Source organism: Podarcis cretensis, assembly GCF_951804945.1.
Source record: "Podarcis cretensis genome assembly, chromosome: 9".
NCBI lineage: Eukaryota > Metazoa > Chordata > Lepidosauria > Squamata > Lacertidae > Podarcis > Podarcis cretensis.
This window is the reverse complement of record NC_137178.1, coordinates 57,420,634-57,446,523: the sequence shown is the minus strand read 5'-3', so window position 1 is coordinate 57,446,523 and position 25,890 is coordinate 57,420,634. Positions and strand designations below refer to the sequence as shown.

The window sequence follows — 25,890 nt, the reverse complement described above, 5'->3', positions numbered from 1 at the left end:
CTTTTGCTTAAGAAGCAAGTTAACTGGCAGGGAAGGGATGGCTAGTGACTGGACCCAAACCTAAAAGGGATTGCGCCCAACTTACAAAGGGGCGAGCCTTTTTGAAGGAGTGAGGAGGAACTTCACAGTTCTGAACTCTCCCCAACAGGAAATTCACCCCATAGCAAAAATTCAGCTGGTCCAACTTGTGTTTGAGAAGTCACTTACAGCACTGCAGAAATTATTATAGCACCAGAGGGAAATGATGGAGTGGCAGTGGATGCGTGGCAGCCAAGGATAGAGAAACCTATTAATTTTGGTACCTCAAGTTTCTCATTTCTCCAATCTTAAATCTAGTTCTCCACAGTTGCGTGTCGAGGTCCCCAAGCCACCCCAAATAAACTCACACTTCACACATCAATTTTGTTAAAGGTTTTTGGCATGATTTTGGCCACAACTTTATTTAAATACACACGTGAGTGGTTGCTTAGGCATTGGTTACGACTATCTGTCCCTGCCCCAGGGACAGAACTGACTTCCAGATTCCAGCGCAAGCCAGTCAGGGAAAACAATATTGGGGAGAAATGAAGCTGGGCATCAGACCCTCACTTCTCACCTGCATGCTCCCGGGGGCTTGCATGGCCCAAGCCCGATGCCAGGGACTTGGACGAAAGGATGGCAAGTCCCTGGATTCCTTTAACGGAATTCTCTTGCAGCACCACCATTGGAGGGGTAGGCACTTACCCCTCCACCAACCAATTTTAACCAATGCCTAACCGCCAACCTTAGGGACGCAGGTGGCGCTGTGGGTTAAAGCCTCAGCGCCTAGGGCTTGCCGATCGAAAGGTCGGCGGTTCGAATCCCTGCGGCGGGGTGTGCTCCCGCTGCTCGGTCCCAGCGCCTGCCAACCTAGCAGTTTGAAAGCACCTCCGGGTGCAAGTAGATAAATAGGGACCGCTTACTGGCGGGAAGGTAAACAGCGTTTCCGTGTGCGGCTCTGGCTCTGGCTCTGACTCTGGCTCTGGCTCTGGCTCTGGCCAGAGCAGCGATGTCACGCTGGCCACGTGACCCGGAAGTGTCTCCGGACAGCGCTGGCCCCTGGCCTCTTAATTGAGATGGGCGCACAACCCCAGAGTCTGTCAAGACTGGCCCGTACGGGCAGGGGTACCTTTACTTTAACCGCCAACCTTACAAGTTGTGACGATTTGCTACGCAGTAGGCAAAAACCAAATGTCACCAGCCAATCAGCCAAGTGGACAAAATTCCTACCAGGCCCCTGCCCCAACAGCAGGCGACCCCATGACAGGCATAGCAAGGTCAAGCAAAGAACCCCCCCCCCCAATTCAGGGAGGGTGGGGGGGGGGTGATCCGGTGCACGCAGCCCAAGAGGACACCCAAAGCTGCGTGTCCAGTATTTAAAACCTTTGACCCCTCCTCCAAATTGGTAACTTCAAAATCTCCCCAGAGACTCGAATTACCCAATCACTGCCTGTGGCCATCCAAACATATCTGCCCAGCAACAGTGGGGTGGCCTGCTGGCCCCCACCGCAACACATGCTCTCTCTCAGGGAGAACACGCTTTCTGCAACAGTCTCTCTCTCTCTCTCTCTTTCTCTCTCTCTCTCTCTCTCTCTCTCTCTCTCTCTCTTTCTCTCTCTCTTTCTTTCTCTCATGAAAATCTGTCATTGTTTAATTGAAAATTTCCAGTTTGTGTGCAGTCGCATAATATTAATATTATTGCAAAGCAATTTCCCCTGAAGTAATGCAGTATTCACTCTGCCCTTCCTTATATTCTCTTGAGAAAGGGCTTTGTGTGTCGGCTTCATCGCAGCTTGCATTTTCCTAATTGTTTTATGACAATCTCTCAAAGGTAGAAGCTGGTCCATTGGGATGAATGGGGCACTGACTGCCCCACCACCCTCAAACCTTTCCTCAAGCCAGACCCCACCTGCAGGTGTATACCGTAACTCGCAGCCAGTCAGGTGGTGGCTCCCCTGGACATTGGCTCCGCCTACTTTTGGTCCCTCTACTTCTGCCTTACCAGCTTCAGGGGCTCCAAGCATCATTGCTAAAAGAAAATTCCATTCCCACCATGGCTCCTTTCTCTGCCCCAATTGCCTTTTAACCGATACAGTAATTGAATACATCTTGTTTCTTGCAGAAAGGATAACATTTCCAGTTTGGGTGGACTTGTTTGGAAATACAGCAAATGTTTGATACATAAACAGCATGTGTTAGCACTTTGGAGAGGGAGAGCATATGCTTATTGGTTTGTTCCTTAAATTTGAGACATCGTTTCTTACACTGAAAGGTCGAAAACATTAATTGTATCGTGTCTTGTTAATGAGGAAAATGGCTCTAAAACAACAGAAGTCTTTCATTTCATTTTTGCCGGTCATTAATATTGAACCATTTTTGTACGAGGAAAAAATGCAGGTGTGCATACTGAACAGATCATAAATTTTTGTTAGAATAAAAGGATGTGGAAATGAAGGGATACCGTAAAAGTTAATCCAGAAATCATTAAAGCAATTTTTGCTAAATACCAGAAGATTAGCAATCTAGTGAATACATGTGCCCTGACATTCTCAGTTATTAACTTTCTAAATTACCATATATTGAGACTAGCTTGAAATGAAGACTAGAATTGTTTTAATTGAGAACAGTGAACTATTTTCCCCATGAGATTTAATCTGCGTCATTTGCTTTCCCCCTCCTGAGTCTGGAGAAAAGTGAAAGGACCAGTAGCTGAGTCCATCATTTCTTTGCTTCTGGTCCCAGTTGCTTCAACTATTAACCTTTATTCAGAGCCAGCTCTGAGCAATGTAAATGTTAGAGAGCCCAGCTAAGGCCTTGCATCCCAGGCTAATTGAGGAATGAAAGGCTCTGGCCCCATTCTGGAAGAAATGCAGCTTGGACATCCGAGATGGGGCCAGGATGCATCCCCACAACCATTTTATTCACAGGATGCCCCTTTATGCAAGAAATGGCATTGTGATCAGTTGCAGGAACTGGAGGTGGTAGTTGGCAAAGATGAAAGCTAAAGTCCAGTGAGTTGCGTCCCTCCCAGCTGTTAATATGTCTGAAAGAAAAAAATAGCAATATCAGACCCTCCAAGTGTCCCTATTTTCCAGGGACAGTCCTGGATTTACAGAAGCCGTCCTGTTTTGATGGGAGATATGAACGGAGTTGTGTCAACAAATATGGACAAATCTGAAAGACAGGTAGTTACAAAAGATGGAAGGCTACCAAAGACTTTCTTTGAATTGACAGACAATATGGACTTGATTGACATTTGGTTTCTTCTGTCTTGATCCTGTAATGTCCTGCTATTCCTTAGGACATCCCTGTTGTTAAGTTGTGGGTGAACATATCAGATGACACAGCAATTCTTCAGACAGCTCTTGTATATTCACAGCCCAGAACAGAACTGAACTGAAGGGTTCAGCCAGCCTGCTTATATAGAGCACCACAACAATGCAACAGTAACAACTTTCTATAACTATCCAGTCACTGAACGTCACTTTCAATTCCTTATTTGCATATGTGGACCTGAGTGAAAACTATCTACAGTATCCCCCTGCTGGCCCAGGGTGAGAACTTCAGTACATAACACCTGTTTTCATCCGAGGAATATTGGAGGCTATGGAGTTATGAGACCCCTGACCCAAGGAGATAAGTAACTATACAGCCTTTAGAAGACACCTGTAGGCAGCCCAGTATAGGAAAGTATTTTTTTAAAAAAAAAGGTTTAATGTTTTATTATGTTTTTATATGTTGGAAGCTGCCCAGAGTGGCTGGGGCAACCGAGTCAAATGGGTGGGGCACATGAAATTTATTACGGTCAGAGACCAGCTTGAGAAACACAAATGGAACTACAATCCCAATAGCAAAACAAACATTTAAAACAATATACAGCAATGGATTTTAAGTTTAAAAGTGTGATAGGCATATAAACACATAAAAACTTTAAAATAGACTACCTTAGAGAGATGACCCAAAGTAGCCCGTGGATCCTATGGGTGGTGTATTATTATTATTATTAAAAATTAATTAATTAAATAGGACATCCCTATTTTCATAAGAGAAATGTTGCTGAGTATGCAATATATGTTAATGACAGAAGTCTAGCAATGGAGGGGAAAAGGGGATGAGCTGCTTGTTTGGGAGAGCATTTGCCTCATCTCTGGTACCACCCATGTTTTGGTTTCTGTTTCATCTTTCCTGCTTGCTTCTGCTTTAAGAAGCTATGGCTGACGTTGTTAAGAACAAGATCCTGTGTAAGCTTATAGCCGTGTCTTCTGTGAGGTGAGGCAAAGAACCAGCTCTGTGACAGACAGAGGAGCGAATGGTCTAACTCAGTGTGATGCAGTGCCCTATGTTTCTATGGCTGGGAACACTGTGTTGTATCCAGGTCCCACTGCTGAGCTTATCAGCAGCCCATCAGGTTGGCCACAGGGAGCATAGAATGTTAGTTAAAAGGGGATTTGGTCTGATCTGGCAGGGCTCTTATTATGCTCTTGGGAAAAGGGAGTGTTGGTGGTATTGTAATCCTTCACATGGGAGCAATGCAGGAGGGAGAAGAAGAGTGCATTGAGGTGAACTTGATTATCTACACAGACTAGGGTTTTTTGCGGTGTTTGAACACCAGCCAAATGTATAGCAAGTACTTGAGTATTTAATTCATCCGTATTCATACATACTTCTTCCTTGTTTTTCACTTCTTCATGCAAAATGATGTTTTGGAAACCATTTATTTTGCACTTGAAGGCAACACAGAAGTTCTCATTAACATTATATATGGTAAAACGAAGTCTGAGCTGAAGTAGGCACTGAGATTCCTATTGAGTTTAATGGATCCAAGATTTCATTTATTCATCTTATTTTGTCTTTTTAATTTAGCTTCCCTCCTTTCAGCTTTGTAATATGGCTCTGATATATACATACGACACACACACACATTTGTATTGTATAATTACAACCAATGATGGGAGGGAGAAAGATACTCTTAGTGGGAACGGGGAAGCGGTACAACACTGTAAAATGCTTGCCAAATGGGTGGAAATTAATGTAAATCAAATATGATGCCCTTGCAGCAAAATCCTATGCATATCTAATCAGAAGCAAATCCCATTCTGTTCTATTGACTTACTCCTGAGTAACTGTGTCTAGGATTGCAGCCATAATGCACTATTGCAGGCATCCCCAAACTTGGCCCTTCATCTGTTTTGGGACTACAATTCCCACCATCCCTGACCACTGGTCCTGTTAGCTAGGGATCATGGGAGTTGTAGTCCCAAAACAGCTGGAGGGCTGAGTTCGGGGATGGCTGCACTATTGCATTGTTTACCATGGTGATAAAAAATTGTAGGATGGTGTTGATGATGATTATACTCCACCCATATGGCTGGGTTGCCCCAGCCACTCTTGGCAGCTTCCAACATAATATATAAAAACACAACAACAACAACAACAACAACAACAACAACAGAGCATCACACAGAAAAGTGTCCTAATACAGGGCTGCCTTCAGATGTCTACAGAAGGTTGTATCATTATTTATCTCTTCGACATTTGAAGGGAGGGCATTCCACATGTTGGGCCCAACTACCAGGAAGGCCCTACTTCTTAAACAAAAGCAAACTTGTTCTCTTGGCATGTGGACTCTAAGAGAAGTGCTTGTTGAAGAAACTCTTAAAATACATTGGATAGGTCCATTAATATAGTTTTTGGCCTGACAGCTGCATTCACCCTTGACCAACCCATTAGTCGAAACCTGGGACAATTGTTCTAGAGATAGTCCTATTTAAATGGTATATTTGACTGAATATTCAGATAAATACTTAATGATATTTTTATTATTTTATTTTTATTTTAATAGATGACACGGGAACAGTATATACTGGCAACACAGCAAAACAATCTGCCCAGAACAGAAAACACTCAGCTTTATCCAGTAGGAATTTATGGCTGGCGAAAGAGGTGCCTATACTTCTTTGTCCTCTTGCTATTGGTTACCATGATTGTTAACTTAGCAATGACAATATGGATACTGAAAGTAATGAATTTCACAGTGGTAAGTAACACTAAGATTTGTTTATTGTTTGTGTGTATATACATGGCGGTCCTTTGGTGATAGGTTTCAGGGACCTCTGTTTATTAGTTGAATGGCAAATTTCTTGTTTTAGCAGGTGCACCATTTCAGTTTTCAGTGGGGAGGACAAAGGGATATGGGGGGAGGCTGGGAGGTGGAAACCCACATCATAGTTCAACGATTAGCTCTTCAAGATGAGTCCAACAATACTAATCTTGTTTTAAGAACATTCAGTTGTGCCTGCATTCTTACAACATTATTCTAATCCAGGAGCGGAGAATTTAATGGCTCCAACTCCCATCTTGCCCCAGTATGCCTGTCCAATGGCTAGGGATGATGGGAATTGTAGCCCAACAACATCTGGAAGCTGAGAGGTTCCTCATCCCTATGCTTAGACCTTTCCATGTCCTCTTCACATCACTTAGGTCTCCAGTCTGGTGAGGTGTCAGTGTTTTTTACCTTCCATGCCTACAATGATTTGTGGCAGCTTTTCAATCTCCTCTGATTCTCTGTTACAGTGGAATTATTCCATCATCATTTTGCATAGGCAAATAGTCCCTGGGTGTGCAGAACCATAAAGCTGGCCAGAAACATGACTGTTCCTGAGGAATAATCATGAGGTCCTGAAACAGAGGGTGGGCGATTAATTCTTGGCCCCCTCCCCACTGTTCTAATTCAGTTCCCCTGCTATTCAGAAATTATGTCTACTATGGAATGAATAGCACACTGATACCAAATCATAAAGCACTGCAGATTTATTGTGTAATTTTAAAAAGGAGATGTACTGTCTTCCCCTTGGTTTTTGTTTGATAGAGTATTATTTTGCCTTAGAGAGGTGTGTTCTTTTTATGTTTATATCATACAAATCTATGGAATATACACTTTGACAATCCCATGGTTTTATTATTCATACGTATATCAGGGTATATTATGGGCACAATAATTTATATTTTGAAATGTAGTGTCTTCCTCATCTCTATAGATCTACATTGTCTTGTTTATGTATTAAAATTAGGGGTGTAATGACTGTGCTAAGATGATTCAGTGATCTTGCTCAGTTAAGAATTATTCCTATGTATTGGGGGTGGGGGGAAACCAAGAGTACAGAAATGACCAAATTCAGAGCCTGCTAAAAATACAGCGAAAGCAATCGTGTCCTTTGTCATGATACATTTAAATGTTTCTTGCCTGCATTTTAAACATTTTCTTAATCTGGCCATTTCTGTATTTTGATGCACAGTGTTGGTTGTATCAAATGGAATGTATTGCAATGATAGGTATCAAAGCAATGAGGACGCTGTAAACTGACCACATTGACATACTGTCTCCCTTTCAAAAGCGGGGCTGAAGAATCCTTTACATTTCCACAACAATAGAAAGTTGCATCTTTATTCAGTGAAGCTAGTGGGCAATAGGTTGGAGACAAATATAATGTTTGACTTCATGCCTGTATAATTTACATTTTTCTTTTGTGGGGAAGGTCTTTAGCTTCAGTTTTAAAATGCTTAGGAGACCACAGAAGAGAGGTCTGTAAATATCTCTTTACAGCTGAATATTGAGAGGAGTGCTCAAATATGACAGCTAAAAAGAAAATGGCAGCTGCCAGGCTATCAGAGCTGTGAGAACATTCCAGTGAGTTCCCCTTCACCCAAAATCCTATGTCCTCACCCTCAGTCTCTGAAGGTTTCTTTACAAACCTCTATAGGCACAAACCCTATATAGCAGACACTTATATCAAAAACCCAAACATGTGCAGGTGACTTCAAATATTTCATTAGTATCATCATAAGAACAATAAAATCCTTGTCAAATTGATGGTTCTCATTGAATCTATTGTGTCTCCTGACAATGGCCAATCAGATTCCTCCAGAAAGATGACAAGAAGAGAAGGATGCCAATTCTTTCTGTTGTCCCTTGCAACATACATTCTTGGCAAGTGAAAATGGTGGCTGCCTGTCAATCAAAACTACAAGGACATTCTAGTGATAATAAGTTTCTAGGCGGCTCCCAACAAAATATAACAAAACCACAATAAAACATCAACCATTAAAAACTTCCGTGAACAGGGCCGACTTCAGGTGTCTTCAGATCGCCCCATAACCACCTCTGATGTGGGAAAGGAGCTTATAAACTGCAAATCTTAAAAGAGTATGTTTCTCATTTAAATTGCATACTATGGAGGATAATTTGGCTGGGGTGATGGTACTCGGCTTTGCATTCTAACAATTTGAATATGGAAAGCTGTGTCGACAGGGCTATTTGGGAATGGCACTTCAAAACACAGCTCCAGGTGCAGAGGTCTTGCTGGAAAGTTTGCTTCCTATACAGTGGCGTAGCGTGGGGGGTGCAGGGGGGGCCGGCCGCACCGGGCGCAACATCTGGGGGTTAGAGTTAGGGGGCGCAAATCCACGGATTAGGGAGCGCAAATTACTTGCCTTGCCCCGGGTGCTGACAACCCACGCTACGCCACTGTTCCTATAGCATATTTTAGAATCATATTTCATATTTAGCATACAAGGTGATGAGTTGACTTCCTTCCCTGCCTGCAGACTAGAGGATTGAGGTCTTTGCTTCACTCGTTTAAGTTGTATGCATGTGGCTACAGTAATTATACAAATGGAGGCTTAACGATTTCCAAAGATAACATTTGAAGTCTAATGCACTTTATACCTAAATCCAGTCTTTCATGACTGTACTGGCTATGGAATTTCAAGAAATCACTTAGCTAATGTGGATTTTAACTGCCCCTTCAGTTCTAAATCCAATTAGATTGTACACAGTTGACAAGTGAAAATTACCGTATTTTTCGCTCTATAACACGCACCTGACCATAACACGCACATAGTTTTTAGAGGAGGAAAACAAGAAAAAAATATTCTAAACGAAACAGTGGATGTATGATTTTTGTGGTTCATGCTGTGGCCACAGACATGTGATCTGACGGTGAGTTTGGGGTAGCCCAATGCAAAAATCCTGAGGATCCATGTGGATCCATGCTTTGTAACCACGTTTTTGCGCCATTGCGGCCCCATGAAACAGTGGGTGCGTGTGCTTTTTGGTGCAGGCTGTAGCCATGGATATGCTATGTGATCTGATGGTGAATTTGGGGTGACCTAGTGCAAAAATCCTGAGGATCCGTGTGGATCCGTGCTTTGTAACCACGTTTTAAGTGGGGAGGGAAGGAAAAGAACTCAAGGGACAAGGAGCACGCGTGGGGTGGGTGGAAAAGGATGCTGCTAATAATGCAGGAGAGGCTCCTCTCCGGCTTTGCTCCTTTAGAACAAGCAGGCTCTGCGTCTCTCCCTCCTCCCTGGCAAGGAAACCATGATAGTAACCACTCTGAGACAAATCAAGAAAAATTGCGACCAACACTCTCCCCCAACAAGCGCAGTGAGGTCAAAACACACACACACACACACAGAGAGAGAACTGGCCCTAAAGTCGCAGGGCGCTGGAAGTCGCAGGGGCGCTGGGGGAGTGAACGGGAAGCAGGAGGTGGAGAAGGAGCCCTCTCTCTCACACACACAGACACACAGAGTGTCAATTCTAAAGTCGGAGGCAGAGGGCAGGGAGAGTGAACGGGAAGCAGGAGGAGGAGAAGGAGCCCTCTCTCTCACACACACAGACATACAGAGTGTCAATTCTAAAGTCGGAGGCAGAGGGCAGGGAGGGAGAGGGCAGGGAGAGTGAACGGGAAGCAGGAGGAGGAGAAGGAGCCCTCTCTCACACACACACAGACACACAGAGTGTCAATTCTAAAGTCGGAGGCAGAGGGCAGGGAGAGTGAACGGGAAGCAGGAGGAGGAGAAGGAACCCTCTCTCTCACACACAGAGACACACAGAGTGTCAATTCTAAAGTCGGAGGCAGAGGGCAGGGAGGGAGAGGGCAGGGAGAGTGAACGGGAAGCAGGAGGAGGAGAAGGAGCCCTCTCTCTCACACACACAGACACACAGAGTGTCAATTCTAAAGTTGGGCGCAGGGAGAGTGAACGGGAAGCAGGAGGAGGAGAACGATAGCTCAAGCACACACACACACAGTGGCTAATCCAAAATCGGACAGTAAAAAACTGCAGGCAGGGACAGAGAGCACGGGGTTGTTTTAAAGCTCTGCTTCTCTCCCTCCTCCCGGCTAGGTTGGCTGAAAAGCTTTGCTGCTACTTAGCAGCTCAGTGGGGAGGAGAGAGGAACATAGAGGACGGGGTTGTTTTAAAGCAGCCAAGCCCGCTCTGCTTCTCTCCCTCCTCCCCAGCTCGGCTCGCTGACAGGAGCCGCTTACACCCGCTTTGCTGTTTCAAAGCGAGCCACGGACTGCTCACAACTGCAGCAGATTCCCCCGCCATTTGTAGGCATTCGCTCCATAACACGCACAGACATTTCCCCTTACTTTCTAGGAGGAAAAATCTGCGTGTTATGGAGCGAAATTTACGGTAATCTTTAATCCTCCTTTGTTACTCTGTGAAAATGAACCAGCATCTTTTCTTCCCTATTCAGAAAGGAGCTGTTGAAAGCACTGAAGAAAAATAAATTAAGAGTGATATTAAAAAGCAAGAAAAGAAAAGTGTAAATTGTTCGGGGAACCTTATTGATCTGCCACAATTAGATCTCACTTTCATTATTGCTCTTTGCTATCCCTCAAGTGTGGATTCATACTTGTTAACATTTTATGTTTGAACAAGCTGAACGTGTTGTTTTCAGATGATTCTGTTCTCAGGAAGATTGACAGGATGGTTTGGGGTTTTTTTTTATTATTATTATACAGGAGCTATCAGATTGTCCTTTCCAGAATTTATACTTTATGTGAGATGATTAACTTTTGTTCTTCATATAGAGGAATACATAATAGTTTTACACGGCAGTGAGAGATTCCAGGGGTACCAGATGCCTACCTAGGTTCTGTGTTTCCTTTTAGGAAATGAGGCACAGTGGAGGCTGTGGTGGCTTTATTTACACATATATACAACTTGAGCCTACGATGAACAGGCACATTTCATACTCCAAGAGGCTTTTTCCATAGCCCCAGCATCCTTGGATTTAAGCAGACCTACAACCATTGCTCTCAAACATTGCTCTCCGACCCCTTTCTCTCCAGCCCACAGCTTACTGCTGTTTACCTCTTAACTCTCTCTGCACCCTAGGTTTTCAACCAGTGTGTCATGGTACCTGGGGTGACTTGGACGATGTTCAGGGGTGCCGCAAGCAGCTCCTTCCTTCCTTCTCAAAAGTTTTTTTTTTTTAAAGAATTCTGAAGGGCTACCTTTTCATTAAAAAGTATTAACCAAATGATATATCTGAACTTGTCCAAATAGAGGAGAGGACATGAGGCTGTGATGATGTGAGGGACTGAGATTTATAAATGCATATAGGTCAGCAATAATCTTTACACACACACACACACACACACACACACACACACAGAGTGCTTTTCAGGGGGGGGGACACAGGGCTACACATACCCCTAAACATTTTGTGAATCTTTGTACTTTTGTCTATTTACTGTATTTATTTTTCCCAACTTGAATTATAAAATGGTGATTTTCTTGAGTCAAAATGAGAGTACCCCTAAACATTTTTAAATAAAAAAGCACTGTGTGTGTGTGTGCGTGCGTGCGTGTATATATATCACTTTTAAATAATGAACACTTTGAAGTCCAGTTTTACCACCTACATGTCAGCATTTTCCTAAACATTGAGCTTCCATAAATGTTCAAAAGAAAATACTTGACTTTTGGTTCAGTTCCCTACTGCGACCCTCAAGTATAACTGCTTTGAAGCTAAAATAATAATGATTAATTACTTGTTCCACTTGTCGTGTTAACAAAAGATACTTGGCTTAGCCAAGTTCTTTCCTCCTAAGTCCATTAGAGGTTTTTCTTTAGTCTTCTGGAGATAGCAAGTGGAATAAAGTAAAGGTAAAGGTACCCCTGCCCGTACGGGCCAGTCTTGACAGACTCTGGGGTTGTGCGCCCATCTCACTTAAGAGGCCAGGGGCCAGCGCTGTCCGGAGACACTTCTGGGTCACGTGGCCAGCGTGACATCGCTGCTCTGGCGAGCCAGAGCCGCACACGGAAACGCCGTTTAACTTCCCGCCAGTAAGCGGTCCCTATTTATCTACTTGCACCCGGAGGTGCTTTCGAACTGCTAGGTTGGCAGGCGCTGGGACCGAGCAGCGGGAGCGCACCCCGCCGCAGGGATTCGAACCGCCGACCTTTCGATCAGCAAGTCCTAGGCGCTGAGGCTTTAACCCACAGCGCCACCTGCGTCCCTTAGCAAGTGGAATACAGATGAACAGATACCTGGCAGATACTGATTAGGAAACACTGACCTTAAGAGGAATCCACAGGTCGAAAAGGAAAAAGGCGAAAAAAGCAGAGATAGCTCTAGTTTAATACGCGGGTGAATATAATGACCGCTCCCCACTTAAAACGGGGGGCGCCCTTTGCGGGGACGCGTGCAGCCCTGGATCTGGAGTGGCCCCATCAGCATAGGCTTTGCCTTCCCTCAGGTGGGATACCTGGAGGTCCCCGCCTACCCCAGTGAGTTGTCCAATCCCACCTGGGGGAAGCGTTGCCAGGGAAACCAGGCCAGGTGGGGGGAGGGATTACCTGCCCACACAATAGAGGGTGGATCTTAATTGTTAATCCTCACTTGGCTCCAGAGCTTCTCCCACCCTACCCACCCTCAGTTAATGCCTTCTTTTGCAGGTTATCTTTTCTTCATAGGTTTTGCAGGTTAACCTTTCTCCACAGGTATGCGGGCACTGCTACGATAAGGTCGCTGTTAAAGGGCCGGAAAGGAATTTCCCTGCATTGGCAGGTTTCGCCTTTCCCGTAGCAAAACGTCACAACTTTGGCGGTATCAGGCCTTGGGCGGAATCCTTTAGTCCATCTTCCTCTTTGCGGCGGCGATACCAGGGTTCCCCGTTAAAGGGGTTTTTGAAGGGAGGCTTTGGCCGTACGCCGAAAGGTCGTCATTGCTCTCCCCTGCGGCGGCGTAACGGGGGCGGCTATCTCTGCTTGAACATATGTTCTCCAGAGCCGGCCCATCCCCCCCCCACACACTGGATAACCCTGATGCTCCCTAGGTCCCCGGCTGGGGACTAGGGAGGGAGAACGCCCAATGCCTGAGCCAAGGTCTATTCACATTTGAAATTTAATAAAGTTGTGGCCAATTTAATCCCATAGCACGTTGTCTAGAGTCGTTATTCCACATGACGGGGGGGACCACTCGGGATCTGGGGACTCCGCCTGTCCACGCAATACATATTTTCATCCTTTCTTTTAATATTTCCACAATAGGCAACAACCCAACTGTGAAATAAAGATTACTGGGTAAGCTATTGAGGCAGCAAGAATTTAATTTTAACCAAATGAAACTATCTATTAAGCACTAATTTAGAGACTTCTGGGATCACAGTGTCAATATGTTTTTCTTGACTATCCATGGTGGTGATCTGGGCAGGGTCTTTTTGATGAAAGTGACTATCTACCTTTGCCAGAAAACATTTGTGTAAAAAGGACCAACTCTCTCCCCCTTCCCATTGTGGCTAGGTTCTTCCATACCCGCAATTGCCAGTGAGGTGGACTAATCCCCTATTGTCCCCAAATCTGTGGGTAATTCTAAATGTATTGGTGTGTATCCAGCTAAGCCATACTCAAGAGTAGGCCCATTGAAACCATGAACTGAAAACTTAGACATGACTTACTTAATTCATTTTATTTCAGTGAGTATGCTTTAAATTTGCCTTTGGCAAATAAAGGTACAAATAAAATTGTGGCTCCTCTTAATGGTGCAGCACAGGAGGGGTATAATTTATAAAGGGTAGGTGGACATGGTGGGATTGAGGACACACTGTTCTGGACATTCAGTTTTTGATATATGACATTCACTTAATGGTTTCCGTTCTCAGTATATACGTTAATGGCAGTATGCTGTTGTATTACATTTTAATAGAATTACCTGAATTTTCCTTTCAAAATGCTAATGGAATTACATCATTGCATTGTGTCTGCTGTGCCTCAATTGTTATTATTTGCAGTCCATGTCCATCAAATCCTCACAGATGAATCAAGTACAATGTGTTTCTGTAGCACTCCCAGAGTCTGCAAGACTCAGAAATGCCACCATCTAGATGAAAAGAGAAAGCGTCAGATCTTATTCCATTTGGTGTTATCCTTCACTGCAAAGGAAATGTAAACTTATTGTCATTGGACAAGCGCTAGAAAAAGGAGAATACCTTCCACCACATTCCAGGCTGAAAAGCTCTAAATAACAATGCTTGAAAAGAAAATGCTAACTTGACCCTGTGATTTGGAAGTTTGCCAGCATTCCAACCCTGAACTTTACTTTCCCTTTGCATCAAAGTCTCTTTATTCGACTTTTTGAATAAACAATGACCATTAAATGGGGGGCGCCCTTTGCGTGGTCACGTGCAGCCCCCTGGACCCTATGCAGCACCATTAGCACAGGCTTGGCTTCGCCTTCCCCAGGTGGGATACCTAGAGGTCTCCGCCTACCTCAGCCAGTTGCCCAATCCCGCCTGGGGAGGCGTTGCCAAGGTGATCAGGCCAGGTAGGGGGAGGGACCACCCTGCCCACACAATAGCGGGAGGATCATACCTGGGGATCATCAGTTGGCTCCCAATATGCTTGGCATATGTTGCCAGCTGTATTGTAGCTAGTATTGGTCTCAATACTGCAGCCAGTGTTGATCAAGGGTATTAAAAATTACTGGGCACAAAGCAATCTCTTTAAAAATATTAACTGGCATTTAGTACTTTGCATTGCTTCAGAGACGCTGTGTGTGTGTGTGTGTGTATTCAAAGCACTTTTCTAACTGGTTATTAGCTTCAATCTAAGTCAGGCATGGCCAAACTTGGCCCTCCAGATGTTTTGGGACTACAATTCCCATCATCCCTGACCACTGGTTCTGTTAGCTAGGAATGATGGGAGTTGTAGCCCCCAAACATCTGGAGGGCCAAGTTTGGCCATGCCTGCTCTAAGTAAACAGAGGCTTGGCAGCTGTTTTGGTTTTCCTGATTGAATAATGTTTCAAAACATGGGATACAGCCATGCAATGAACTTTACATAGAACATTTGTTCAGGTGTAGATGCCAGGAAGGAACAGAGATACTAAAAGCACAGGTTCCCATATTCTGTGTGCTTTTCTCTGTTTTCTGAAGTTGACATTGTTACAGATAGGAGTTTGTAGATTCTGTAGAAGCCTCGTGGAGATGGATTTTTAAAATTCAATCTTCACACATACTGAAATATACTCGGAGTCGAGTGTGGATTTCATGCTCTTTATATACATTATTTACAAAGTGGGCCACACGAGATTGGCTAATTCCGGGATTCTCCTATAGGCCAATCAGGTTGCGGATTCACTTCCACCTGGAGCTGGATTGGGTGGGTCCTGCGGACCAATCATACTGCTGAATTGTTCTAGGACCAATCAGACTGCTGCATTCTGAATCCTATTCAACTCAGTACATAACACCCCTCCCCTCTAAGTTCCAGGCCTGCCCAAGCCTGTCCTAACAGTCAAACGTTGACTATGACTAAACAGCTGGGTAAGAAAGGGCTTCCCTTGTGCAGATGTCTGCACTGGATTTGCAGGCACCAAGAGGCAGTGCTGTTCACTGCATGCCGTGTAGGAAGCCAGGCTAGGCAGGTTTGACTTTGGCATGAACATTGTTACTAATACAATTATTATAATTCATGTGGGCTGTTGCTCTTGCATCCCTGAGGGCAGCAGCCTGGCAAAGCTGTGGGGGACTGGGTGATGAGGGTATTGCATATGTCCCAAATGTGTAGACACCCTGGAGAACGAGAGGCAGAGGGAGAGAGGGAGAGGCTCAACTCACTGCACATTGCCTTGGAAACACAACTCATCTGTGCTTCTGATTTCATCACCTCTCTGCAAAAGCACCCTTAGGCTCATGCTGACAAAATCGGACTGTGTTTATTTTGTTATCAAATGCCTTGGTGTTCGTATTGTCTTAGCAGGTGTTTCCACTTGATTAAGAATCTTTATTTTTGTAAAGTGGCAGGTATTGCAACTATTACATTGTTATCTTTGCTGCATTGCCCGGGTTTCATTTGCCTTAATTTAATATTCAGCTCAGGAAGGGATGGTTATTCAGCATGGTAAATTACTGAGGAAACAAGCGGCATGCTAGTATTTGTTGGGAAGTTTAGCAGGATATAAGCCTATAACGTGCAAAAGGAAAACACATTAACAAATTGGAACTCACAGTGAACACACACAGAACAACTGAAATTGAGTGGAAGTCATTTGTGTGACTCCCTTTTCTGTTTTTTATTGTTTACCACAATTGTATAAGTGTGTACCGGCTACTAATGTTGCTGAAGTTTATAATTACCTGGGTCAGTATATATCACAATGGTATTATACAAATCTGTGTAGTGGCTGCATCTGGAATTCTGTGTACATTTTTGGCTACCTCACCTCAAAAAGGATATTGTAGAATTGGAAAAGGTTCAGAAAAGGGCAACCACAATTAGTAAGGGGGTGGAATCTCCTATGAGGAAAAGTTGCAGCATTTGAGACTTTTTAAAGGTGAATTTAAAGGGGAATACGAAAGAAGTTTATGAAATTATGCATTGTTTATTTTATTTATTTTGCTTCCTTGCTGGGCAAGTGAAGACAAACTACATTTCTCTGGGATCAGTATGATAATGAGCATTTCCGTGACACCATCAATGTGCACATATCAGCACTCCAAGTGAGGAAACTGGTGGTGAGCTTTTCAGAATTCTCACTGAGGGCTTGTCAGTATGAACTAGTCCTGAAGCCAGCTAAGGAAAGCTCACCGTTCAGTAATATCTCTTATACTTCTTTGGGTGTGAAGCGACTCTAGGTCACAGATGGGCAACCTGTGGCCCAGGAGCCACATGTGGTCCTTGACTGAAGTCAGAAAGGAATTACTCTCACTTGCTTTCCAGAGCAGTAGCTGTGGTTTGTTGAACTGGGAGGTGGAAGCTCTGAATACTTACTTGAGAGTAATCAAACACAGTACAGTGGTACCTCGGGTTAAGTACTTAATTCGTTCCAGAGGTCTGTTTTAACCTGAAACTGTTCTTAATATGAAGCACCACTTTAGCTAATGCAGCCTCCTCTTGCCGCCGCACCACTGTAGCACGATTTCTGTTCTCATCCTTAAGCAAAGTTCTTAACCTGAGGTACTATTTCTGGGTTAGCGGAGTCTGTAACCTGAAGCTTATGTAACCTGAAGTGTATGTAACCCGAGGTACCACTGTAGTGCTTACTTCCGACTAGGGCTACATAGGGTAGGAAATTCTAATCTGAGGTAGCCATGGTGAAGATTGAAAAAGAGTGGTCTTTATTCTGAATTAGTTAATTCAGTCTCTACCCACCACCAGCTTTTGGCCCCTGACAGGTTTATCTCAAGGGAATGTGGTTCTTGACAGGAAAACGCTTGCCCACTCTTGGTCTAGTCATTATGGCTTTCTGAGTATACACATGGGGTGGAAAGGGGTTTTAAAGACCTTAAGGGAAGGAAAATGTGGGGACATTATATAAATTTGGTTAGCTTTGTGTTTAAAAGGAAGATACATTCTCTGATGTCTGTGATTGCCACAGGGCCTTGTATTATTATAATGTTACTAGGGGCTCCTGCTCCTGCTCACTCCATTCATCACCACCCCTCATCCATCAAGCCCTCCCTTAGGTAGTAGGTTGGGCTTTGCCTTGGATCAGGCTGGTCAGGATATTACCAAAATGCATAGGAGAAGACATATGCCCTAATGACAGAATTCTCTGAATAGCTCCTCCCTCTTGCGTTGAAGGAGGAACTTTTATCAGGAACTTTGCAGAGTGAGGTAGTACAGCAGTCCCTTTTTTTCTTAAATGGAGAGTGACTATAATGTTATACCATGCAGTTATACTACAATATAATACACACTAACCAGTGAATAAGCTCCAGTGAAAACAATGAGATTTACTTCCAAGTAGGCAAGAACAGGATATTATTATTTTTTTTTTTGGGGGGGGGGATTTTCTAAATAAGGGTTCTGCAGTTTGGGGGGGGGGGAATAAGACGTCTATACATTCATCGTTGCAGAAAGAATCTGCCCGATAAAATTCTGCCTCTCTTCCTCACATCTTCATGTATTTATTAATCCTTTGAGTAGAAAGAACAATTAACCTCTAACTTCAGCTCTTTTTGTCTTGTTTTTCCTCTAGTCATTGTGCTGACACATGTTATTACATCCAGACCTCTGTTGTTTGCTGGAAAGAGGAGCTCTTGAAACACTATCCTTTCCCCAAGGGCATCTGTCACCTTGTCATTCTGAGGTCTGTTCTACTAACTCATGTGCATTTGAAATTTTAGCTTTTGATTCCGTGCCATTTAGCGAAGCTCCATTTTGCATTCCGCTTCATACGGTTATCGGGGGATGGAGGAGATAGGCAGCACGCGGGTTTTATATATGCACAAGTTCTCCATGAATTAAATAATTGTGAGGTGACAGGGTGCCTGGTTTGGTGTTTGTTTGCGATCAGTTTCAATTAATGTTACTAACTGGTGTTTTCTGTCTTAAGTGGGAAACCTTAAATGGTAAGCTTAGGCAGTTTTATCTCAGACAGATCAAGTAGGAAAGAATGGGTGTGATGTAATAGCCACCTGCTCCACCTGTGTGCATCAGTGATTATCCCTACACCAGAGTCCTGATCTAATACAAGGGGAAGGGACATATATCTTTTAACTGCATCACTGAACACATTATGGGAGGTGAGCATTTTGGCTTTCTGAGGGCTAAACAACATTTTAGGTTATTCACTATACAGTGGTATCTTGGGTTACAAATTTAATTCATTCCGGAGGTCCGTTCTTAACCCGAAACCATTCTTAACTAGAGGCATGCTTCTGCTAATGGGGCCTCCTGCTGCTTTCGCGCTGCCGGCACGCGATTTCCATTCTCATCCTGGGGCAAAGTTCTCAACCCAAGGTACTTCTTCCAGGTTAACAGAGTTTGTAACCTGTAGTGTTAAGTTGTGGGCGAACATATCCGACGACACAGCAATTCTTCCAAAGCAGCTCTTTATTGTAAGCTGGAACAGAACTAACTGAGGAACTCAGTCAGCCTGCTTATATAGAGCTCCAGAACAATGTAACTGTTGCCATTTTCTAAAACTATCCAATCACTGAACGCCACTTTTCGATCCTTCATTTGCATACAAACTATTCAATCACTGAACGCCACTTTTCGATCCTTCATTTGCATAACTATCTACAGTATCCCCCTGCTGGCCCAGGGTGAGAACTTCAGTACATAACATGTAGTGTTTGTAACCCGAAGCGTTTGTAACCCAAGGTGCCACTGTATATTAAAAAGCATGCTTAAACTAGCTGCTCTTTTTTTGATGGGAGAGAGACTACAGGGGGCCCTGAACCAGAATGTTCTCCTGAGCTAGACCCCATCTGCAGTGTATATTTAAAACAGCACCGTAACACTTTAAACAGTTGTGGTTTAACTGGGAACTGTAGTTTGTTAAGGATGTTGAGAGTTGTTAGGATACCTCTGTTCCTTTCCCGGAGCTGCAATCCTCAGAGTGGTTTAACAGCCAGCCCCTCTTTCCAGGGAACTGTAGCTGTGCGAAGGAAACAGGGTTTTTCTAACAACTCTCAGATCAAACTTAACAAACTACACGTCCCAGGTTTCTCTGGAGGAAGCCATAGCTGTTTACAATGGTATGATATTGCTTTAGTAGAGTGGAAATAAGGCCCTACTGAGGCCTATGTGCTGGTTTCCTGCCAAAAACCCCCTGACTCTTGGCACATGTAGCATATTCTGTGTTAAGTTGTGGGTGAACATATTGGACAACACAGCAATTTTTCAAACAGCTCTTGTTTATTCCCAGGCCAGAACAGAACTGAACTGAAGGGTTCAGCCAGCCTGCTTATGTAGAGCTCCACTACAACGCAACAGCAACCATTTTCTGTAACTAGCCAATCACTGAACGTCACTTTCGATCCCTTATTTGCATATGTGGACGTGAACTATCTACAGTATCCCCCTGCTGGCCCAGGGTGAGAACTTCAGTACATAACATTCTGGGACAGATAAGCAGCAGCTAGGGGCAGTGCTGGATCTACAAATTTTGCTATGGAGGCAAAAGTCTGTACCGCTGCTGCCTCTCCCCGCTTCTGAATAAACTTTGACGTGTGACTGTTCAGTACAACCCCTCAGACTAAACAAAAATCAGGTGGAGAAGTGGAAGCAACAATTAATTTTAATAGCAGAGGGATTCCATAGACTGGGTGAGTTAGCTCCCAGAACCTCTTCATCTGTCTCCTTCACAGCATCAGCATCACTGGCAGCAGGTTTTAATCTCTTGTGATCAGTGGGCGGTTAAACCCACCTCAGGTCAAACAGGCATAAGTAGAAGCACAAGCCATTTAACCATATATTGATGCCCAGTGTTGTCACCAGGGCATAAGAGCAGATCAGCTCAGGCACCCGAATCACAGAGCATGTTCTCCCTCATGGAGAGCACGTGCTGCGGTGGGGGCTGACAAGACACCTCACAGTTGCTGGGCAAAAGAGTTTGGCCATCTTTAAGCAGGGGCGGGCTGTTACTGGGGAGATTTATATGTTGCCATTTATTGGTTGACAGCCCTGTTTGTTAAATACACTGCACGCAGTGCCGAGCTTCCTTTTTCGCTGCGTGCTTCGGATCACCCGCCCTCCCTCCCTAATGTTAGGCTGTTTGCTTGACCTTGCTATGCCTGTCATGGGGTTGTCTGCTTTGGGGCAGGGGCCTGGTAGGAATTTTGTCCATTTGGCTGATTGGCTGGTGCCATTTGGTTTTTGTCTACTGCGTAGCAAATCGTCACAACTTGTAAGGTTGCGGTTAGGCATTGGTCTGGGAATTGGTTGGTGGAGGGGTATGGATTTGGCTGTGCCTGCCCCTCCAAAATGCTGCTGCTGCTGCAAGGGTTTTCTGTTAAAGGAATCCAGGGGCTCACCATGCTTTTGTCCAAACCCCATGGCAAGGGGCTAGGGCCACACAAGAGCCCCTGGGAGCATTCTGGGGAGCGGTGAGGCATGTTTCCCAGTCCCGTCTCTCTCCCCAGGTGACTTACCCTTTCTGACTTCACGGGGGGTGCGAATGTCAGAGCTGTCCCCGTGCGGGGTCAGTTAGTCGCTACCAATGCCTAAGCAACCACTCACATTGCTGTATTTTTAATAAAGTTGTGCCCAAAATTATGCCAAAAACCTTAAACAAAAATCAAGTGTCATTGTGTTCTTATTTGGGGTGTCTTGGGGACCTCGACGTGCAACAGGGCCAGCATTTCACATTTTTACGTAAATGAACATCTGTAGCTCTGTGATTTTCATCTTCTTCTATTTCTTTCATGGAAACTGGCAAGGAGTTCGTGTGAGTCTGGAATTCAGCAATTCAAGGGGCGAGAGTTTTCTGTATCTGCAGTGGCTAATGGTTGTAAAACTACGTGCTCTGAGCAAATCCTCTCTGGCATTGCCTTGTAGTCTCAAAAAGAGTATTACTTTGGTGACTAGTTTGGTCCGTAGAGAAATATGCTGTAATTAAATTGTCTTTTGAGGTGTTTTGGACTCCCTCTTAAACTTGTGCGAACTAGCATTTATTGATTTCTTTAATTTTAAAAAAGAATTAACTATTGCCACTGACACAACATTTGCTTTTCAAGGAAATAAAACTGCACCAGATAAAGATTTTGTTGGTAGAATGTGAAAGCATTTCTAAGGGAAATAATGAGAGATTTCAGATTCATGGTGTGTATGAGTGATAATTACTTCAGGTGCCTACAGTTCAGTTTAGAAGCGAGTCCGTTAAATAAATCAGCTGTACAATAGGAACATGCCCTGAAAATGATTTTATTGGAATGGGTTTGTAAAAGGGAAAGCATTTAAGGACATTTCCTCACTCATTGCTTCGTTTCATAAAATGAAAGTGAGCATGAATTACAGAATGTTTCATGAAAAGCTAATCTCAGCAGATATAGCACACCACATTATTAGTATGTCTAGGAACGGGATTGCAAAGAGGAGTAAATGGGATGGCAAAAGGCAATTTAAGCAATCAAGGCCTATAAATATTTCACAATAGTGTGCCCTACTTATCTGAACATTTTGGCTGGGGTAGTATTTCAAAAGGTTGATAATAAGCCTATAAAATACAGCTGGTTATTAACAAAAATGAAAAGACTTCCTCAAATATTAATTGCTACATCATGGAGTGCATTCCATTAGCAACGCAGAGTGAACCTTTTTGTAAATTCTGTATTGATGGCTTGATAATTGCATTGGGAAACAGATTTTATTTATCAACCTGTTGTGAATTCCTCTGAAAACAATTAGAATAGTGTTCTCATGTGCTATGATCCTATCTTAAGCAAGGGAGTGTCTGGCTTTGTGGGAACTTTTGTTCTGTGCCGTTGTGGTTAGAGGGGCGTCAGTAAAATAAACCAGCTGTACGAAGAGATATATGCACAGTGAACAAATTAGTATAGGAAAGGACTTATAAAGGAACTGAACAATTTATTGCTTTTCATAGGAAACCTGCTGTCTCTCTTTACCTTACGAGGGCAATTATGATCTTGGCAGGATGAGAGTAAAACAAAGAGACAAGGAAGACAAGCGCTAGCAAAGCTGATCAGGGTCTGTGGTAAAAGTTTCAGAAGCAAAGAATCAGACAGAAATGGGTTAGATGTCACTTAAGGGAAGCCCATCCACCCCTCCCTATATACAAATTTGTGAGCTTATTCCCCATGGAACCATTTCATGTCATTCCGCCATGGTGTCATGTTGTGCCAGAAGCGGTTTAGTCATGCTGGTCACATGACCCGGAAAGCTGTCTGTGGACAAACGCCAGCTCCCTCGGCCTGAAAGCAAGATGAGCGCCACAACCCCAGTTGCCTTTGACTGAATTTAACTATCCAGTGGTCCTTTACTTTATAACTTGGCAGGGCAAAGCTAATCTTCAGATGCTAGATATGACCATAGGAAAAATAACCCGTGGTGCTGGAACTCACCATGGGCACCTCCTTTGTTAATGGCAATGGTGCCCACCTGAGAGGTGCCAGAACTGAGTTCCAGTGAGTTTTGGCTGGGAAAAAAGCCCTGAAAATAACTGTTTAATCAGCTAGCTATTATAGGTCATGATATCTGCTGAACCGTGCCCTCCTCTTTCATTTTGCAGTACCTGTCATTGTTTTTACCCAAATACTGTAGCTTGATGATGTTAGCAGCTGTATTCATGAGAAGAAAGGAGTTTTAATTCCTGGAAAATATTTAAACTCAGTGCCAAAAGGGCACCATAACTTTGTTTCAGTTTTAATTAGGGACCTCAAGCCATAGTAGCTAGAGTGTAAATCATACCATATGTTTATTATTATTAAATTAATTTTATTATTTATACCCTGCCCATCTGGCTGGGTTTTCCCAGCCACTCTAGACGGCTCCCACATAATAATAATGATAATAATAATAATAATAATAATAATAATGCAATAAAACATCAAACATTAAAAACTTCCCTAAACAGGGCTGCCTTCAGATCTCTTCTAAAAGTCAGATAATTGTTTATTTCCTTGACATCTGATGGGACGGTGTTCCACAGGATGGGCGCCACTACTGAGTAGGCCCTTGGCCTGCAACATTTTGTTGTGGACCCTCCTTATGATCCCTTTATTTTTGTTTCAAGAAAAAGAAGTATATCAGTTGCCTCCTGAAACTTGTCAGAGCTAATCAGAATGCAATCTCAAGCTGAGGGCAGGGCTAGCAAACAAATGCACCAAAGGACTTAGTGCTAAGTTCTGAAAAGCAGAACTGACGGATTTAAGGAACACCAAAGCCATAGGAGCTATTGTGTAATAGCTTACCTGTTTTGAAGTTTTGTTTTGTTCAATTGAAGGAATGGGTTTCCCAAACCCCCAAACTGACTGTGCAGGCAGTTTGAAACTGCACCAAAATCCCTATTTTTCCTTAGCTAAAATGCTTTAACTTGAGCTCTTGAGCCGAAACCCAGCTGTATAAAGCTGTGCTCGGAGCCCTCTCCTTTATCAGTCTGTGGTGGCAAGTATGGCCTTCACTGTACCAGTAGAACAGAGAAGACACGTCTGTGCCTTATCTTACGTCCTGACCACAAAAACGCACAGACCCAGTCTGGGAACAGCGCCAGAGTGTGTTCTCAGAGATGATGACCTCTTAGTCCACGATAAGAGTAGGAACAGGAAGATCCTTTTGTGGTCAGAAGTACAGGAAGGAGTACCATTTTATGGATAAGAATACCAGAGCAGGAACATATGTGATGTCAACCTGCGTACATAGGCTGATGTGGTTGGCTTCCTGGGGAAGGAGGGAGAGGGTGCCTGGAGGATATATATACTGCATGAAACTTCTCATTTCTTTGACTTGCTGTGGACTGACCACGCAAGTGCCTTCTGCTATCCGGAGAGCAGAATAAACTCTTTCTTTGAACCAACCTCAGTGCCATTTGACTTCCTTCCTCCTGTCCAGGAGCAACACAGACCCAATTGGTGAACTCCAATAAGGCTACACAATAGGTTTAAAAAATACACTTCTTTTTGTTTATTTCTTTGTAGGTATGGGGGACTGTATTTATTTATTTATTTTTTTAATAAATGTTTATTAGCATTTCAATAATACACATAGACACACACAAAAAAGAAAAAATAACAGAAAATACAAAAATTTAGAAAAAGAAAACAATTACAAACAAATGAAATTTCAATTGCTTATTTTCATATAACTTCTTTCTTAGACCTCCTCTCCCCTCCCCTTCTTGTATTCCAGTTCAAATATTTAAAGCTGATGTTTCTACTAACCAATTACTTGCTGAGAAACAGCTTCAAATGGGTCTAAGTTGGAAAGGCTGAACAAGACTCTGGAAGACAAATGGGTTGTTGGTCTGGTGTTTGTTTACCATAGAGTTAAAGAAGGACTATTATGTTGCACCAGGCTGTACTGGTTAGAAGGAAGACGGTGGTACCAGAGAGGCACAAAATTGGGAGTTTGGGGCAGCAAAGGGGATAAATACAAACTGCTGGCTTGTCTTCTATTGACTTTTTGACTCGGCTGACAAAAGTGACAGTAATCAAGTGCAAAAACAATAAAATGTTCAAAACGGTTACCATTACCGGCAAAATGGAAACAATTTCCTGTCACAGAAAATGATGGAAAATATATTCTGGAATGGCCTTGTTGCTGAAGAAATCAATCACTGTCCATAGTACAGGTACTGGGCTGATGTGTTGCTTGCACAAAGTGTGCTGGAGTTGACAAGAGCTTTCCATAAGACTTACAATCATTCTGGAATGTACCACTTGTTTGACAATTTCCCCCACAGCAGTTTTAACAGCTATGAAAACAAAAAGGATGTTCTAATGTCTCTTTCCATTAGTGTAGCTAACTTACCCCTTTATACTTTAAGGACACTCTTGTGGGTCAAGGTGAGAACATGATGATGATGATTTATTTTTTAAGTGTGTGCTTTTTAAGAAGTTTAAAGTAGTCCACAGAACTTAAAAATATTTTTAAAAAAATATTAGTTTTCATATAACGACGGTGGAAAGAAACTTAAAAAGAAACTTTATATATATTATGGGGTATTGAATGTTTTTGTTATTAACTTTGCTTTAAAAGTCTTTGACCTCTGCAAGTATTTCTATATAGTGTGATTAATGTGTGTCCAATGGGGAATGTGCATAAACACAAAGAACTGCAAATTGCCTAAAAGTTAGGAGCATGTGATCCTAAGTGGGCGAGGTGTAG

At 43.4% G+C, this 25,890-nt stretch overlaps 1 protein-coding gene across 2 annotated transcripts in view; it reads left to right on the top strand.

Moving 5' to 3' along the window:
• Positions 1 to 25,890, top strand: part of SGCZ (sarcoglycan zeta) — a 554,931-nt gene that overhangs the window by 338,717 nt on the left and 190,324 nt on the right. For both annotated transcript variants that reach the window (XM_079989844.1, XM_079989843.1), the window contains exon 2: positions 5,861 to 6,055. In XM_079989844.1, the coding sequence (XP_079845970.1) occupies positions 5,861 to 6,055 (195 nt within the window). The remainder of the gene's footprint in view (positions 1 to 5,860; positions 6,056 to 25,890) is intronic.